Source organism: Engystomops pustulosus, chromosome 5 (genome assembly GCF_040894005.1).
Source record: "Engystomops pustulosus chromosome 5, aEngPut4.maternal, whole genome shotgun sequence".
Classification (NCBI taxonomy): Eukaryota; Metazoa; Chordata; class Amphibia; order Anura; family Leptodactylidae; genus Engystomops; species Engystomops pustulosus.
Window position 1 is genome coordinate 37,878,569 of NC_092415.1, and position 18,603 is coordinate 37,897,171.

Genomic DNA, 18,603 nt, shown 5'->3' on the forward strand with positions numbered 1-18,603 from the left:
CAAGAGAAGCAAAGCATAAAACGCAGGGGTTGTAACATCGGACCACGAGCTCGCGTTGACAATTTGAGAAATTGTATACCATCTGACTGTAAGAGAAGGAGGCTGGCAACGTGTCGCATATATTGTATATGTAGCCATCTTTGTATTATTTGTATTTTCTACTTACATCTGAAGCTCACTATAAATCAAAGACAAGGCCAAAGGATTTGTATATTAGAAACACAAAAGCTGGAAGCACTTCTCCGAATGCATAATTTATGACCCCGCTCTCTCCGGTCCTCGGAGCAGACGTATTCTAACACTTGCATTTGTTTCTTTGTGTAAACTTTGTTGTTTTACGTTTCTTAACAAACAGCGAAAGTTATGTAAGAAACTTCCGTGCCCGGAGTTTGCATTTTGTGGCGTGCCAAGTTCCAAAACCAATGTGACAGAGGGAGTTTAGCCATAATGAACTTTAATAAAAGCACTTAAGCGCAGGCAAAGCGCCTCAATAAAACCTGATGACATCATAATCTTTCCTGTTGTAAACTGCAGCGGCCCCCTTCTGAAACACGAAATATGAAACATTTATAGGAGTGGATGAAGTAGGACCTGTAAAATTCATCTTCTGAGTATTAACAGCTTATTCATTATTTGTTTCATGTTTTCCTAACATCCTGTTTCAATTGCCTATTACTTATATATTGTTCTGCAGCCACATGGACTCGCACATTCCTGCCAGCTGAGATAGCCTGATTTATTATAATGATATCCCTAAAATCCATATGTTTGAATGCATCCTGTGAAAGTAGTTAGGGGATGTCCGCTTACATACATCACAATAGGCTGTGGCCAGGAGAAAAGTAAATTAAATGTATAGTATATTGGTTGTTCTACAAAGACAGTAAAGCTGAGGACACAGTATGATGCGAAGTAGACAGTGCGAAAGAACCTAAGTGCTTGACTTATGTTCATTAATTTATATTGCAGACTTTAAAGAGATTTTTCAACACACAGCACGAAACTTCTATATACAAGATAAGAAGAAGAGGGAACTTGTTACCACAGGGACTTCTAAAAATCATTAAAACAAGGAAGCTCCAAGTCTCCTGTATGAACAACACTACTTAAAGGGAATGACCGTAGTAGTGCTGTCGGCTATCTCCATTAGTGCCCTAAAAATTAAAGGGGAGGTGGTCACGCCTGCGCACTACTTTACACACAAGGGAACTAGATCTCTATTCTCATGATCCATCAAATCTCCAGCGATTAGACACTAATCCCCTAGGACAGTGATGGCGAACTTTTTAGGCACTGAGTGCCAAAACTACAAGCAAAAGCCAGATATTTTTCACAAAGTGCCAATTTAAAGTAACTCACAAGTTTCAAACGTATTGGCGCCCTGATGACACCGATACAAGAGAAAGAAGGAGAAATTTGGATTGTTATTGTACAACAGGATGAATCATGGGTCCGGAGAGGAGGCTACAATGATAATCAAGCTCTGTCAACACCTCCTTGATTCAGGTCTTGAGTCCTGAATGGTGACCTTTGTGCTGGGCGATAGCCTGGGTGCCCAAAGAGAGGGCTCCGAGTGCCACCTCTAGCACCCGTGCCATAGGTTTGCCACCACTGCCCTAGGCTAATAGAAATGTCTAGTAAAACCCCCCTAAGGGTCCATTTAGATATGTGGGTTGTCATTTTTAATCCTCAAACCAACTTTACATCAGTTTTACCATCAGTTGTACTCATGACTTAATCTATGAGTTTCCATTCCTGCACACAAGCAATGTTCGCGGGCCGCAAACAATAATTCCTTGGTCTATGGTGTAACAACCACCATAGAAGCCGCCATGGGGCCCGCACGGAGCAGGGGCCGCTCTCGCAGCTTTTCTGTGACTGCCAGGTTAGTGATGACAGTGCGGTACCTGCTACCTGCTAAATGACCCCTACTGACATACATACAATATATGGTACGTGTGCCTTTAAGGCAAAGATATCATTAAGTGGCCAATTGAGCCCGCCTGTGTCTTCCCACTGCAGACGAGCATAGGAACCTGGCTGCAGATTATCCTGTCAGAGCTGCGGGGAATGTCTGGGGAGGTGAGTAAAGATTCATTATTTTTATTTTTTAAAACATTTTTATTAGTTTTTCATATAAAGTAACAACACGTAGGTGAATTAGCCTACAACAAGCCAAACACATTTGGTTACATAGAAAATGAATTGTCATGTAATTGATTCTCATGTACTGGTATACGGTGACACCTTCTACCCAAAACAAAAAAAAAAGGTGAACCCTTATTACTGAATTTCCTTTCTAGTAGCCATTGTCTACATAGATTTAGTAACAACATTGGAATGTGAAAGGTTAAATATTAATAGCTCTGAAAATGGATCAAAATTGGTTGCTCGACCAAATGTAAGGCTAGTTATATCGTACAATTAATGGGAGTTCTCTTAGACTTTATTTTTGACGGTCTATATTTAACAGTCAAACTTTATTGATAGCCTATCTGTCTGACACCTGGACCCTGCAATGATCAGTCGCATCACTACTGCCATGCCGGTCGCTAGACAGAGGTCAGAACCGGAGACCGATGTCTCCATCCACTGAGTAGCGCCATGGGCACTTACTTCATCAATAAAATTTGGCAAAAAAACCCCTCCCAGGATTCACTGCACACAACTCCAGGTAGAAGTGCATGTTGTAGCACTACACTATAAATTGAACAATGGTTATTGATATACAGAAGTCCTCATGATACCGCTGTCTAGTTTACCAGCCGTAGACACATGTATGCCAGTACACAGCATTGTGTACCCTGAACCGGTGAACTAGGGTTCACGATTATAAAAGACAAGACAAAATAAACACAGCATGGATGAAAAAACAGGAAGAAAAACACAAGCATCAAATATTGCATTTTCTGTGTTATCAGAAGGCAGAGGAAGCTAACTATTCTCGTTTTTTTCTTCTTCTTGGTATAAAGCAATGCACTGGGTACGGGGTAAAATTCCATGACAGTACGACTCTAGAGACATCTTTGATCATTCGTTGTGATGCATAAAATATGTCACAGCTGTACCATAAAAGATATCAGCCATCAGGCAGGGCTGTCATTTGCCCTTGCTGGTTTATAGGAGGGAGACAGAAAAAGTCATCTTTTCTTGTTTTGTACTTCTGTAGAATTACTACTAAGGATAAACACGCGCTATTTAGGCTATGCACATATTATCAGCCTTCTGCTTCATCTCAAACAAGTCCTCGTCATAAAATAAACATGCTAAGGAGGACGGATCGGGCTGATATTTCCTTACAACATACACCATTTCATATGTTGTTATAAGCTGTGAATATGTTAAGGGCTGCTGGAGAGCAAGGCTCGAAAAAAAAAAGGATTACACATTTCCCCCGAGACCGGTCCCTTTCATTTGATTTTCTGTGATGCACGCATCTTATTTTCATTCAAAATCTCATCCAGTGTAACAAAAGCCTCCGTTATGACTACAAAAGCAAAGTGGCAACTAGAAATTCATGACATTTGTATCACAAAAGGCAAAAACATAAGGCAACAAAATGGGTTCCCCAATACCGTGTGTACATTACATTCTGCATATAGATTTAGGATCTGAATAGGAAAGGATTTGCCTGCAGTCACCTCATTTATTAAACAACCACTGGCGGTATACATTTCTCCATTGTGTGTTATCTGGTTCATGCTATCTGGTGCTAAACAGAAAGTCCACGGTACATATGTAATGTCGAACAATTACATCAAGGCAGAATATCCTCAAATACGGCATCATTAATGCTCGGCTCTGCATTTAGAGCCTATGGAAAGATTGTAGGAAATCTCAATACAAATCATATAGAATCACCGTAAATGGCAATGAAATGTTAACAGATTTTCACAGATAAGGAAGTGACAGGCAAAAGCAACATGGAGGCTCCTCCTCAGATAAGAGGAAATACATCATAGTAGAAAAGGTTAACATGCCGGGTCCATCAAGTTCAACCCCCCCCCCCACCACCACCACACACACACACAATAGCGCAATCACAATAAACCCCCGGATAAAAGTTCTTTACTTTGATATTTTAGTGTAGGGATCGGTATTTATTCTGAATTATAAATGGTGTGGTATTTTGCCAGAAAGGCAAGGGACCAAACAGATTTCAACACAAAATGTTGTCATAAAAAGCTGTCATAGAGGTCAGGATTGGAAGAGAAGAGAAGGCAAAAAAATATTTATCAGAGAAGATGTAGTCATTGGATTTATGGAAGAGCTTTCCGCTCTACTGATATCTGTATTGACTAATTTGGTCTATGTTTAGGGTATGCATAATGGGTTTTAAGATTCCTCTTGGTAAAATGATGTGGCCACAGCCATTTCATAGTCCGGTAGTGCCCAATCCTCTCTGATAGAGTCAGTCTGAAGGGACAAATTTTTTTGACAAGTAGAAAAAGTTAATGCTACCACAGAAAGGTTGTGATGGCAATCGGCATTGTGGGGGTGATTTATAAAGCCTTGTCCGCCAGTTTTCTGTTGAATAAGGCTCATCAAAATCAGAGTTTCGGATGATTTCAAGCTGTTTGTGGCGCTAAATGGGTGGGGGCGTCGCATTTTCTAAAATCTTTGTGTGAAAACGACAGAGACTGCTTCTGAATTTTAGACTAGGTTTGACTTGGTCTAAACCAGTCAAACCTGGCAGAAATCAGGAAGAGAAGCAGACCACCCTTTCAGATTTACTAATAGGTCAGATCCTCTTAGTAAATACCAAGTGCCGTACATGGCTGGGGGGGAAGGGGCAATGAAGGCTGGTGTTTAAAACATATGCAGTTAAGGAAATTACCCATAGTAATAGCAAAATGGTGACTTTACACATAGACAGTAAGATGACATTTATAAGGCTAGAATACCCAGAAAGAGCAAAAGCCCCAATGCACATCTCCCTACAATGTATAGCGATCTCATGCCACAATAACACTAGAACTATTTGATCATTTGAGGCCCAAATTTTGGTACTTCCAAAGTTGGTAAAAAGGTGGCCCCTTGGTCCGAAGTTACTCTCAGCATCCAAGAATTTTTATTGGTGTTGTAACCAATGATAGATGACCTCCTTCGGACAAACCACTAATACTCATAGCACTCAGCATGCCGACCATCATATTGCTATAAAAAAGGGAGGCATAAAAGCTTTCTATAGTATAGAGCAGGGAGCCCCAAGAAGTAAAGAACCTGCTGTAGTATGAACAACTCACATCAAACCATAATCAGATTTTTACTTATTTACTTTATTTAACTTTCCAAAGGTGATCAAATCTACTTGCCAATCCTTCTTTTCCCCCTCTCTCTTTTGTGCAGCTGCCGCTTTAACCGTTTTCTGTTGGAAACTTTTCCCCTATTAGCTCAACATACATGGGTCATTACATTATTTGTTAATTTACTACGCAGCAGTGCTTTGAAAGAGAAAGAGTAAACAGCCGCTTACCCGACATAAAGAATCGATTAGTGGTCGCCATCTGGATCAGCTCTTGAGAAACTGGCTGCCATATGTTTCGGCCAACACGACAAAACAAACTGTTTTATATTGTCACCACCTCCAGCTCTGTTTTATGTATTGTACCAGCTTTAATAGACTTATGAAATGGATTAGAGGCTGTTTCACTTGTGCCCTACTGCTAGATCGAAACGAAAAAGAGGAAAAAAAAAAAGACAGAACCTACAGAAAGGCTTTAAAACAGTAAACGTCGTCACTCGGAATAGAACGCTCCTGACGACGGCAAATAAAAGAGGAGCCATAATTGTTCCGTGTCCTTATTACTGTGTTTATTAATCTGTAAAAGGCTTTAATTAAAGTCATTCTTATCACAACTAGGAAGGCGGCAATAACCACGAAAAATAATAGGAAATTAATTTACCATGTAAGAGATTAACAGCATCTAAAATCGGATTCTTCCACTGTCCCGTTTCATAAATAATACATCCATAAATACATATAGGTTGCTGTTGGAAAAATAACATATCAGGTTCAAATGAAATTTAGGAATGTTAATCTCTTTTGCAGCTGCTATTTTTGTTTTATGGTATTTTTACAGCTGTTTTTAATTTCTTTTAAGAAATACTAAACCTTTAGGAGAATTCCCCCGCGAGCAGCCACAGTACAGATAATTGGTTTCATTGCAATTCAGATTATGAACATCATTTTTCAGTTGTTACTTTCAAACTCCATATACAGCTAAATCTGTAAGCCATTTTCTTCATTTCAGCTACCTCAAAAAAGCTAAATTACCCGAGCGACGCAGTCACATTATTCAATTGTCTCTAAAAGTATTTACCTATATGGGATGCTAAGGAAGAACCTGGAAACTGTGCCTTAGTACAAAAACATCTATTATTTTGCATAAAAAATACGCGCGGAACGGTTGCTACGCTTAACAATGGCTTCTGCGCCAAGTCTCAAGTGTCACGAAACAGAAAAGTAAATGCAGAACAATTTAAATGGTTCAATAAATTTGCTCAAAATAGCAGAATGCGTTACTTTAAAATGTGTGCCACAGCTCCGGCGATAATCGCCCTGCACGACTTTGCTTGGCTTTTATGATGTTGATTATTTTATTTTTCAAGTTGGAGGGAAAAAAAACATTTTTATAAGAGGCTGTTAAGAGCTCAAGGTTAGCAAACATCTCATGATTTACTGTGCAGATTAGTACCAATAAATTATACAACATATTTATTCATTCTAGAACAACAGTAAAAGATGAGGTGCATAGAGTTGTTCTTCGTAAGCTTTCATGTTTATGGAGACAAAACTAAGCAGAAGTTGGATACATTTCAGATCAAAAGCATGAAAGGAAGGGTAACAATGCAAAATCTTCAACCCCCCTTACAGCTTTGCCTATAGATATTTTGTGACAGTGAAACAGTGACCATATGAAATCCAAAGGCTTGTGTGTAACTGGTTCCTTTGTACACCCAATAGTAGCACCCGGGATGAAGTGTTTCATAACAAAACAGAATACACAAGCTTTACGTATGGACCATCATCGTATGACAAAAGATTAAAAGGCATCGGTTTTTAAAGTTTATATATGGCTGGGGGAGGGGGGTTATTAAAAGAATATACATATTGTACTTAGAGGACATCTACCACCAGGATGAAGGATTGTAAACCAAGCACACATACATACTGGTATGTGCCCTCACTGCAGGATCTGCTCTTCTTTTAGCTTATTATGCCCAAATTTTTACAAGAAAAGGCTTTCGAATTATGCAAATGAGTCTGAGCCTGGAGCCCCTCAGGCTAATTTGCGTAATTTTAAAGCCTTTTTTTAAACAAAGGCATGATAAGCTTAAAGAAGAGCAGAGGGGGCACACACCAGTATGTCAGTGTGCTTGGTTTACAATCCTTCATCCCGGTGCCAGATGTGCTGGGTGCAGTTTTCTCACCAGACACTGGCGGTTTCGGTTTGTATCCATACCCTGACAGTATCATATTTATACAATGAGTAAATAACAACACTCGAAAGACCACAGAAACACCAAAATTATCACCAGTGAATATTAACACCATACTGAGACTGAATAGTGAGAATGTACCATTCTGCACACTAGACAGACATATCAATAAAACACAGATCAGACACATAGCGGGAAATCTATCATATGCTGGCGCTTGTGCCGTGCAATGAAAATCCAGGTTCTCCACTGCTGTCGCATACATCAAAAGGCTTCAGTTTCCTGATGTACAGGCAGTCCGCGGGTTACTTACAGGATATGTTACTTGGGTTTGTACATAAGTTGAATTTGTATGTAAGTCGGAACTGTATATTTTTGTGACAATTGGATTTGCTTTATTTTTTTCTGTGAAGGGACCAAGATTTATCAATAAAGCTTCATTACAGACACCTTACAGCTGATCATTGCAGCCTGGGAGTAAAGTAAAGCATCCAGAAAGCTTCACTTGAGGTCACAGTGGGCAGAGGGGTCCGTCTGTAACTAGGGGTCATCTGTAAGTCGGGTGTCCTTAAGTAGGGGGCCGCCTGTATTCGGCAGGGTGGCTGCGTACATCAGCAATCCTATGCCAGGACCTGTCTGGGGTAGATTTAAGCCACAGCATTTGAAATTTCACTTATGAAAATTTGCTGGCTGTAGCAAGTGCCAGCCCTACATTAGCCCACTTCGCACTGGCTGCCCCCCCCTTTTTTAACCCACCAGACGCACTTTTCCAAAATATTTATCAACACAATGAAAATTGGGGAGGCGCTATCTCTGCCTTGAAGTGACATCAGGAACCCACTAAGGCCAGTGATCACTAAGGCCTCTGTACTTCAGCTATGGCTAGAAACAGAAACGAGGGCTGGGCCAAAGAGCAGGTGATCACATTCCATTTAGAGATTTTTGAGGTTAGACAAAAAAACACCTTTAAGGCCCGTTCCACACTTGCGAGTGTGATGCGATGAACTCGCATCATACTCGCAACGCATGCTGCCGGGAACGCACGGCCCGAACGCTGCACCGCGGGAGTGAACTCAGCATGTCAGTTCACTCCCGGTGTGCAGCGTTCGGGCCGTGCGTTCCTGACAGCATGTGTTTCGAGTGTGATGCAAATTTCATCGCATTTCACTCACAAATGTGGAACGTGCCAAAGTGTAGTGTTGCTGAAAAAATTAACTTTTGAAACCAATACTGTACACTGTGGGCTCCAACAGTTGAACACCAACCAGCGTATTTTCAGCGGGCTTTACAGACTAAGGCTACATTCACACTACAGTATGGGGGACGTATATACGGCCGACGTATATACGGCCGATATACGTCCCCCATACACTCCTATGGGCTCACGGCCCTGTACGGGAGCGGTACGGTGCAGCACACGTGCGGCACCGTACCGCTCCGTAGCCCGGGGAAAGATAGGACATGTCCTATCTTTCCCCGTATTACGGCGCCGTGCGCCATTAGTTTCTATGGAGAGGGGCGGGGGTGAGCTGCGCTCACCTCCTCCTCCTCTCCCCGCGCTGCCGTGTGCCCGCCGTGCTACGGTGCGGCGGGCTCACGGCAGTGTGAATTTAGCCTTAGGCTGCATTCACACGGACATGTATTTCTCCAGTCCTGTATCTACAGGCTGTATTTCTGTATAAATACGTGACGTTTTTCATCCTTATGCAGCACGTATTTAACCCGTATTTTATACATGCCCATAGACTTTTAGGGCATACAGAACTGAAATACGGGAGAAAATAGGACTTGCTCTATATTTTTATACGGCCAGTATACGGTACGTACACTCCAGTGTCAAAAACGGCAATATAAATGGTCAGACGTATTGTCCATTGAAATGAATGTGGCCGTATGTAACCTGTAAAAAAACGGTACGTATACGGCCGTTTTTATACGTCCGTGTGAATGTAGCCTAAGGAACTTTCTAAATCTCAGTAATGGGCTGCCAAAACATGTATCTGTAACCAAGACATTGGCACGGGCAGCCGATCCTTCAAGTGCTCATAGTTACCTAAATAGACTATGTTTTTGAGAACATAAAATAGATAATCACTCAAGTCGAGATATGAAGAGTTAACACCTTGAACTCCTCGTCATGTTCCTTGAATAATTTCAGAAAAATACTTGGGGTGGTAAAGTGGATCATCACTTAAACGGGTCACCTTTATTAGGGAGTACAGTTGATATGAAGGGTAAAATTGATTTGTACAATGTTTAGGTAAAAGTTACATCTACATTAAAGGGGTTTTCCCACGAAGAGACAAGTTAGGCCCCAAGTTAAGCACTCGGCGATCTACGCCAGCTCCATAGAGATTAATGGAGCAGAACAGTCATGCGTGGCCGAGTCTGAGGCGAGGGGTCGGATCCCTCGTTTTCGTGATCTGCAGGGCTCTCAGCACCGAAACCCCCACTGATCAGCAAGTTATGCCATGGATAGGGCCTAACTTGTCTTCGTGGGAAAACCCCTTTAATGCTAAGGTTTGCCAGAGAAAATTGCACAAAGTTGCAATTGAATAAAATTCCCTTAGTACACCCTGGTGCTACAGTATCTTTTCCCTAGGTAAGCCTGTACACAAGAAGTTACCTTTAATTTAGGAATGTTCTAGTGCTCTGTCTGGGAAAATCCAATTTGTACAATAGAAATGTATCAAGAAATGAATCTGTATATTGTTTCAAAATACAACAAAATCCTTCTGCTGTGTATGACAAAGGTCTAGCGAGAGAAACTGGATGGTCTCTATGTAAAGTGAATACACATGGGAAATCATACACACGTATGACATTAGTTACAGAGAACAAATCCCCAGTCATGTCAGAAAGTCCTAATTACCTGACACACGCAACATATAAAGCCTTAACGTGTCAGAAAATAGAAAATCAACATACAGGCGGTCCCCTACTTAAGGACACCCGACTTACAGACAACCCATAGTTACAGACGGACCCCTCTGCCCACTGTGACCTCTGGTGAAGCTCTCTGGATGCTTTAAAATAGTCCCAGATTGCAATAATCAGCTTAAAATTGTCTGCAATGAAGCTTTATTGATAATTCTTGGTCCTATTACAGCAAAAAAATTTGAAACTCCAATTGTCACTGGGGCAAAAAAAAAAATTGTCGGGAACTACAATGATAAAATATACAGTTTCGACTTACATACAAATTCGACTTAAGAACAAACCTACAGTCCCTATCTTGTATGTAACCCGGGGACTGCCTGTATATCAAACAGAGAAGAGAATATCCAAGGCTGGCTGGGTTATATGTATTGAGAATTACAGAAAGAAAATTAACAATATTCAGAACTGCAAGCCCATTCTTGAAAACATATATCCCAAAATATTTAAAGGAAGTCTACAACCGGATTCTGCCTGTATTAACCATCTATGTTACTGAGCAGCATGACTACCGGCATATGTTTATTAGGAGCCCTGCTTTTATTTATTCATTTTACTTTTTAAGTATCCCTAATTGTCACAAAAAGTCCTGCAAATGTGTTTATGGTATTGCTCAAAAAAAAGTTATGGCCCTTATACCAATAAGTATGAAAAATCACAAAAAAATGCCCCAGTCATTAAAGCCTTTTAAGGCCTGGTCAGAAAGGGGTTAATGGTAGCATTTATGAGTGCATGTCTCATGGCACTTTGCTTTCACATGGGGGTATTTATCAGGACTTCTATGCCACAAACGTAGAATTGAAGCCCCGAAATAATAGAAAATGCTAGTGTGTTGCTTGCAATTATTTTCTCTCCACATCAGGGGGCGTGGCCGGCGGGGGATTCATCCTTCTTCTGGATCAACACTACAATTATAGGTTGAACTTGTATCTACGATATTTTATTCTTTCAATTCACAAGTTTTTTTTTTTAAGTTGTCACACCTAATGGTTTTAGCAAAGCCTTAATTGCAAGTTACTTTTAGCCAGGTCAGTGTCTAAAAAGTTACACTAAAACATTTAACATTACAGATCCTTCTTCCATCACTGATCTCCCTTAACCATCTTACATAATGCTGAATATAGCAACACTGGACCAGGCTCTAGGTAGCAATTTTGTCAGCTATGACAAGAACTTCTGCCGGCGTGTCCTAATCCTAATAGCTAACTGAGCTCTGCTACATCTTTATACTTATAAATTAAAGGGGTTGGCCACTAATAAAAAACATTACCTGTGTACGTACAAGACCCTAATAAGATGTTCCATATTGTACTACTATTTACTCCGGTTGTCTGCAGGCACCAAGAGACGAGTCCATGGATGTCTTTGACACACTCCTCTAACCACTGATATGGGAGTGGTTATCAAGAAGAGGGCGTGTAAACAGAAATAAGTTTATCCCTCCCATCCGCCAGGAGCCAGCAGGACACAGGACGTTACAGGAAGTCCTGCTGATGGAAAGGATACATGACCTGCGGCTCCCAGTGATTTACGAAACTTTTCCTGGGTAAGAACAATATGCCTTGTACTTACCCATGCAAAGTTTGTTAAAATTGTTAGTGGACAACACCTTCAATCATGTTAATAATTGTTTATTACTAATGACAAATCATACATGGAATATTGCCGATGTATTTCTGACCAAAAAAAAAAAAAAATTCTCGCAGAAAACATGAATTTAAATTTGAACCAATCTTCAGGTGTAAGTAAATATGTGGTTTATTAGGATTGTATTACATGCATTGCATTTTTTTCAGTCTAATACTGAAATATAAGAAAAGGAATAAGAGTAACATGCAGATCAGTAATTGTATTACTTGTACCGGCCTTATGAAAGCGGAGGATCATGTATGCACTCATATAATATTACACACTGCAGAAGATTATTATTAAATGAAATCATATTAAAGTGGCATTATAGGTGGGGGGGGGGGCTACCCCTCTCCCAACCAACTGCATGGAAATGAAAGGAGTCATTATTAATTCCGTACACCTGAAATCCAACATTTCTAATCAGTTCTTTGGGAATGCACTTCTGGTAATGCACCCCAGTCCCGTATGTTTACAGGGGAAAGTGGAGGGCGGTGCAATGGAATTCTAGAAATATGAAAGCCATTATGAAACTTTTGTAAATTCTTCAGAAATTACAAACAAACCAGAAAAAGTATATATTTAAACTTATCCTTTATGTCTGTGAGAATGTGTTAATAATTCTGTTAATAAGCTTTCTATGTCCCTATGTATAACTAATCAAAAAAGTACTAGATCCTGCATATTTTTTTCTGACCACGAAGCTTGCTAATTATGTACAAGTTTTTTGTTGCTGCAACAGTCACCGCATGTACCTCACAGATTAGACAGAAAAGAAAGAATTTCTTTTCAATAATTACAATAGATGATGTCACAGCTTATCTCCTCCCCCTCCCTGTACAATGACCTCTATATAGATAACACTGACCCATCATTACATCACTACTGACAATAGATGATGTCACAGTTTATCTCCTCCCCCTCCCTGTACAATGACCTCTATATTGATAACACTGACCCATCATTACATCACTACTGACAATAGATGATGTCAAAGCTTATCTCCTCCTTCTCCCTGTACAATGACCTCTATATAGATAACACTGACCCATCATTACATCACTACTGACAATAGATGATGTCACAGCTTATCTCCTCCCCCCCCCCCTGTACAATGACCTCTATATAGATAACACTGACCCATCATTACATCACTCCTGATAATAGATGATGTCACAGCTTATCTTCTCCCCTCCATGCACAATGACCTCTATAGAGATAACACTGACCCATCATTACATCACTGCTGACAATAGATGATGTCACAGCTTATCTTCTCCTCCTCCCTGTACAATGACCTCTATATAGATAACACTGCCCCATCATTACCTCACTACTAACAATAGATAATGTCACAGCTTACCTCCTTCTCCTCCCTGTACAATGACCTCTAAATAGATAACACTGACCCATCATTACATCACTACTGACAATAGATGATGTCACAGCTTATCTCCTCCCCCTCCCTGTACAATGACCTCTATATAGAGAACACTGACCCATCATTACATCACTACTGACAATAGATGATGTCACAGCTTATCTCCTCCCCCTCCCTGTACAATGACCTCTATATAGATAACACTGACCCATCATTACATCACTACTGACAATAGATGATGTCACAGCTTATCTCCCCCCCCCTCCCTGTACAATGCCCTCTATATAGATAACACTGACCCATCATTACATCAATACTGACAATAGATGATGTCACAGCTTATCTCCTCCCCCTCCCTGTACAATGTCCTCTATATAGATAACGCTGACCCATCATTACATCACTACTGACAATAGATGATGTCACAGCTTATCTCCTCCCCCTCCCTGTACAATGTCCTCTATATAGATAACACTGACCCATCAATTACATCACTACTGACAATAGATGATGTCACAGCTTATCTCCTCCCCCTCCCTGTACAATGACCTCTATATAGATAACACCTACTCATCATTACATCACTACTGAATATAGATGATGTCACAGCTTATCTCCTCCCCCTCTCTGCACAATGAACTCTATATAGATAACACTGACCCATCATTACATCACTACTGACAATAGATGATGTCACACCTTATCTCCTCCCCCTTCCTGTACAATGACCTCTATATAGATAACACTGACCCATCATTACATCACTAGTGACAATAGATGATGTCACAGCTTATCTCCTCCCCCTCCCTGTACAATGACCTCTATATAGATAACACTGACCCATCATTACATCACTACTGACAATAGATGGTGTCACAGCTTATCTCCTCCCCCTCCCTGTACAATGTGCTCTATATGAATAACACTGACCCATCACTGTCACAGCTAAAAAGCAACTTCAATCTGCGAACTGCATGTCATGAAATCTCTCTGTAGTCTATTACAGTGCATGGCCATGAGGCTGCTGTAATACAGAACAAAAGGAGAATCTCATGTGTAGAAAAGAATAAAAAATTTAAAATAGTTAGTGATATCTGTGTTTAAGTAAAACAAAATAATAAGTAAAGTATAAGTTAGAAAAGAAAATTGGTGATACATTCCATTAAAAAACGGCAATAAAAATTCTTTCTTAATGTGCAAAATGAATTGAGCGCCAATTACAGTATATTACATGGGCAGACAGTGAGATTTCAGTAATGTAATACAAGGTGCATGGATTCCAAAGCAAACACTTTGAACATCGAGGTGGTAACTAGAAGAATACATACTCTCTTTCCTCCGCCAGGTGTGCCAGAAGTAGATTTTGCTCACGGACTTTCTCTCCTAAGTTTTCATTGGCAAACCTGGCAAAAAGAAAGAGAAACAATGTAAGATATTGACACTAAATCTATGGATTTAGCAAACCTTAAAATGTGAAAGGGAACCTGTCAGCAGAAATTGACCTAATAAACCACTACCAGTATGTTGTCCTGCAGCTGAACAGCTTCCACATCATGTTTCTTTCATGGTCCAGTTTGGTGGCATCATCCAGAAAATCCACTTTGAAGTGACATGTACGTTTGTTGTATAAAGTCAACACTGAAGTCAAGCTCTCTCTATTCCTCAGAAATCTCTGTTCACTGTAATTGATGGTCCTGCATCCAGAGACATCACTAACCAGATCTCCTGAAGTCTAATGCATGATGTCAATCACAGAGGAGGAGGCGTCCAGAGATCCCTATCTTGACTTCAGTGTTAAAATCTCTACCTTCTTGACTCTATAAAACCAATTTACATCTCACTTCAAAGTAGATTTTCTGGATGATGCCACCACACTGGACCCTGAAAGAAACGAAAACTAGAAGGTGTTACGCTGTTTGACAATATACTAGTAGTGGTTTATAAGGCCAATTGCCGATGACAGGTTCCCTTTAAGACAAATAACAATGGATAAAAATATTGCGTGGTACAGTATTTATTTCTTGGCAGACACATCTGCTGAATACAAAGAATTTGGAAAACAAAGCTACAATGTGTGAACTAGTATTGAAAATTGTGAAAATCTTAACCAGTGCTTTTGGTTTTCCCAGCTACCTGCATATTACATCTTTGTACTTGAAGGAAATCTACCATCAAAATCCAGCATGATAAACCAGGGACACTTACTCATAGATCCAGGCACCGTGACTGTGGTAATCTCCTTATGTTTATCATCCATATCGTCCTTTCTTCTATAATCCACTTTTGTAATTAGGCTAATGAGCCGGAAGGGATCTGAGGGTGTTACCAGAGTCCCTTTGCATTGGATTATCTTCCCTTTTTATCTCTCTGCCTGTTTTAATCTCACAAACTGAGAGCGGGGATGTGCTACTTGCACAGTGTAACAGCTTGTGAAGCTACAATGTGGAGAGGCTCTGGCAACACACTCTTAAGCTTTTCTGGCTTATTAGCATACTTATAAACATTGATTTTAGAAGGAAGGAGGCCATGGATAACAAATATAAGAAGATTACCACAGTCACAGTGCCTGGATCTACGAGTAAGTGTCCCTGGTTTATCCTGATGGATTTTGATGGTAGATTTCCTTTAAAAGGAACATTCTATCAGCTTTTACACCCCTAAACTTCTAGCCCCCTGAAGTATGGTATGAAATTTCCTCCTTTCCTCTACTTATGTTTTAAGTTGCTCATTTACACATGGATGTGATTATTATTTCAAGGTAAATTGGTAAGTTGTAACATAAAAGAGAGTGTTAGAACAGATATTTCATATGCTACCTGAGAGGGTCTGTTAGTTTAATTTTGTTAAAGCTGATGACAGGTTCCCTTTAAAAGAATATGAGATTGAAGTTTGTAAGGCGAAGAGCCCGATGCAATGGAGAAGAGGAACGGAGCGATACGGTGACACACGTGTGACATTGTATCGCTCCGTGAGGCCATTGCCGTCTATCGGGCACGTATATTAGGCCAAAAGCTTGCGGTTGTACATACGTCCCCCATGTGGTCGTGTTAATTTGGCCTTAGTCCGTGTAACCCTACGACTGATACAGCCAATACAGAGCACTACACGTATGATCAGGGTCTTATAGAAGTGAAATTACTATAATGGGAAGCTTTGGGACTCCTAAATCACTAATGATATATAAAGTTTCTTCCTTTTTCTTTAACTTTTTCAATATACATAATTTTTATTTTAATGAGGTGCCTGAAGGACGACACCATCAGGATGGTGCTATGTATATGTTAAGTCTACTGAAGAATACTCCTGCTCATAGACCCCATACATGGGTTTGCATGTGTTAAATATAGACATTTTACATCGCTCTCCCCAAGATGAAGGCTCAAGGACAACATGGACAGAGACATTTTACAGCGCATTAAATTCTATCCATAGTCAAAATCAAAACTGCATAGACAACGTGAAAATCTTCAAAGAGTTAACCAGGATTTACAGCCGAGGCAATTTCTAATAATATTTGAAACATATCCTTTATGTATGCAGAGCTAAATTTACTTACAATCCACCCTCAGGCAAGAACTGCAGTGAAGTAAAAGTTACTGAGGGTTATGGAGCAACATCATTTCAATTGCTTCCAATACAAAATTGCTGATGTCAGCCTATATAGCGCAGACACTACTTGATGCAACAATCCAAACTTTGTACAATTAAACAGAACTTCCACAAAACTTAAAACGACAGCAGAAAATAAAACAATATAAACTCTACTTACTAACTAAAAGCCATAGGGTCCGAAGCAGAGAGCACAGTCCTCCTCCAAAGTCACATTCATGGACCAAACACAAAATGTCTAAGGACGTATGAGGGAGAACTAACAATGAGAATCCATCTGTTTCCTGCAGGTGAAACGTGACTGCACGACGGGAAGTAATACATCTGCCAGCAAAGGATGATCTTGATTTCCAGAAAGGCCAGCACATCCATCATGTCAGTCATAGGAGCTTTAGCACTTGTCTCTCCATATCCACCTGCTCTATAGTAAGACCTTCTCAAGCCGGGGTTCCCTGGACCCAACAGATAAAGTTATTCTGGGGGCAAAACTTCCATCAACCCCCTAGGAAATACACCCTAGTAGCCTCCAAATTGGACTGTCTTGAGGTTAAATATAACTATGGAATCCAAATTTCTTATAAAACCAATTCAATTCACTACTACATTTTGATGTGATACAGTAGCACAAAAACACGTCTTGAAAAACTGACACGTGACACATATCAGGACATGACGGTAAGGAAGGACGCAACAAGATGGGAGGTCTTAAAGGGAACCCGTCACCACATTTTCACAAATACAGCAAGTGCTGCATATTACCCCCTTCTTTTAACTAAGAATTGTTCCCCTCATGTCCCCATAAATCAACTCTATGTTATATTACCTCGCATCAGAGAGGGTGTGCCTGGCCAGCACCTCCCATCTACTCCTCCCCATGCTTTATGCCTCTTTACATGACCTATGACCAGGGCATTGTTATCGAAGGTCCTATAACATTTACATTTGCAAAATGTACCCCATGTATGTATCTGATCACATGAAACAAGGAGAGATCTGGTTAGTGATGCCTCCATAACACCTGCTGTGATTTAATGTGATCAGATACATACTGTACATGGGCTACATTTAGCAAATGTAAAGGCTAAAGGACCTTCGATAACATCCCCCTGGTCACATGACATGAATGTAACACAAGGCACCACTGACAGTATGGAAAAGGAGAAGAGTCAAATCCAGTCAAGAAAGCTTATTTCCATTTCAGAAAAATGGCTGTAATTAAAGTACAGTTTCTCACTGGAAGCTAATTTTAGGTGATATGGGGAGGACTTGTAATGGACTTTACCAGCAGGCATTGTCGGTTTGGGTGGTAAAATTCTGGTTACAGGTCTTCTTTAAGGATCGTAGGTATTAGCCACATGCACATGGGGGTACTACAGATCCATAAATTATCCAAGTTTGCCTACATACGCATGAATGTTGTTTTGGGACGTGGGCTGGTCAATCCCATTTACTTATATGGGCTCACAAACACAGTTGTGTTTTTCACAGGCCTGAGAATGAGCCGACTGCCGATGTGGCAAATTATAGAGCAAGTACTATTCCGACTGGTTAGTCTTTGTCATCGGTAATAGAGGATCTCATGTGCCAGTGATAAATAGGTCTGT

General features: G+C 40.4%; 1 protein-coding gene across 5 annotated transcripts in view; it reads right to left on the reverse strand.

The window, feature by feature from the left end:
• LOC140132652 (uncharacterized) overlaps window positions 1–18,603 on the reverse strand; it is a 255,989-nt gene that overhangs the window by 41,919 nt on the left and 195,467 nt on the right. For all 5 annotated transcript variants that reach the window (XM_072151669.1, XM_072151667.1, XM_072151668.1 and 2 more), the window contains one exon: window positions 14,719–14,793. In XM_072151669.1, coding sequence (XP_072007770.1) covers window positions 14,719–14,793 — 75 coding nt within the window. The remainder of the gene's footprint in view (window positions 1–14,718; window positions 14,794–18,603) is intronic.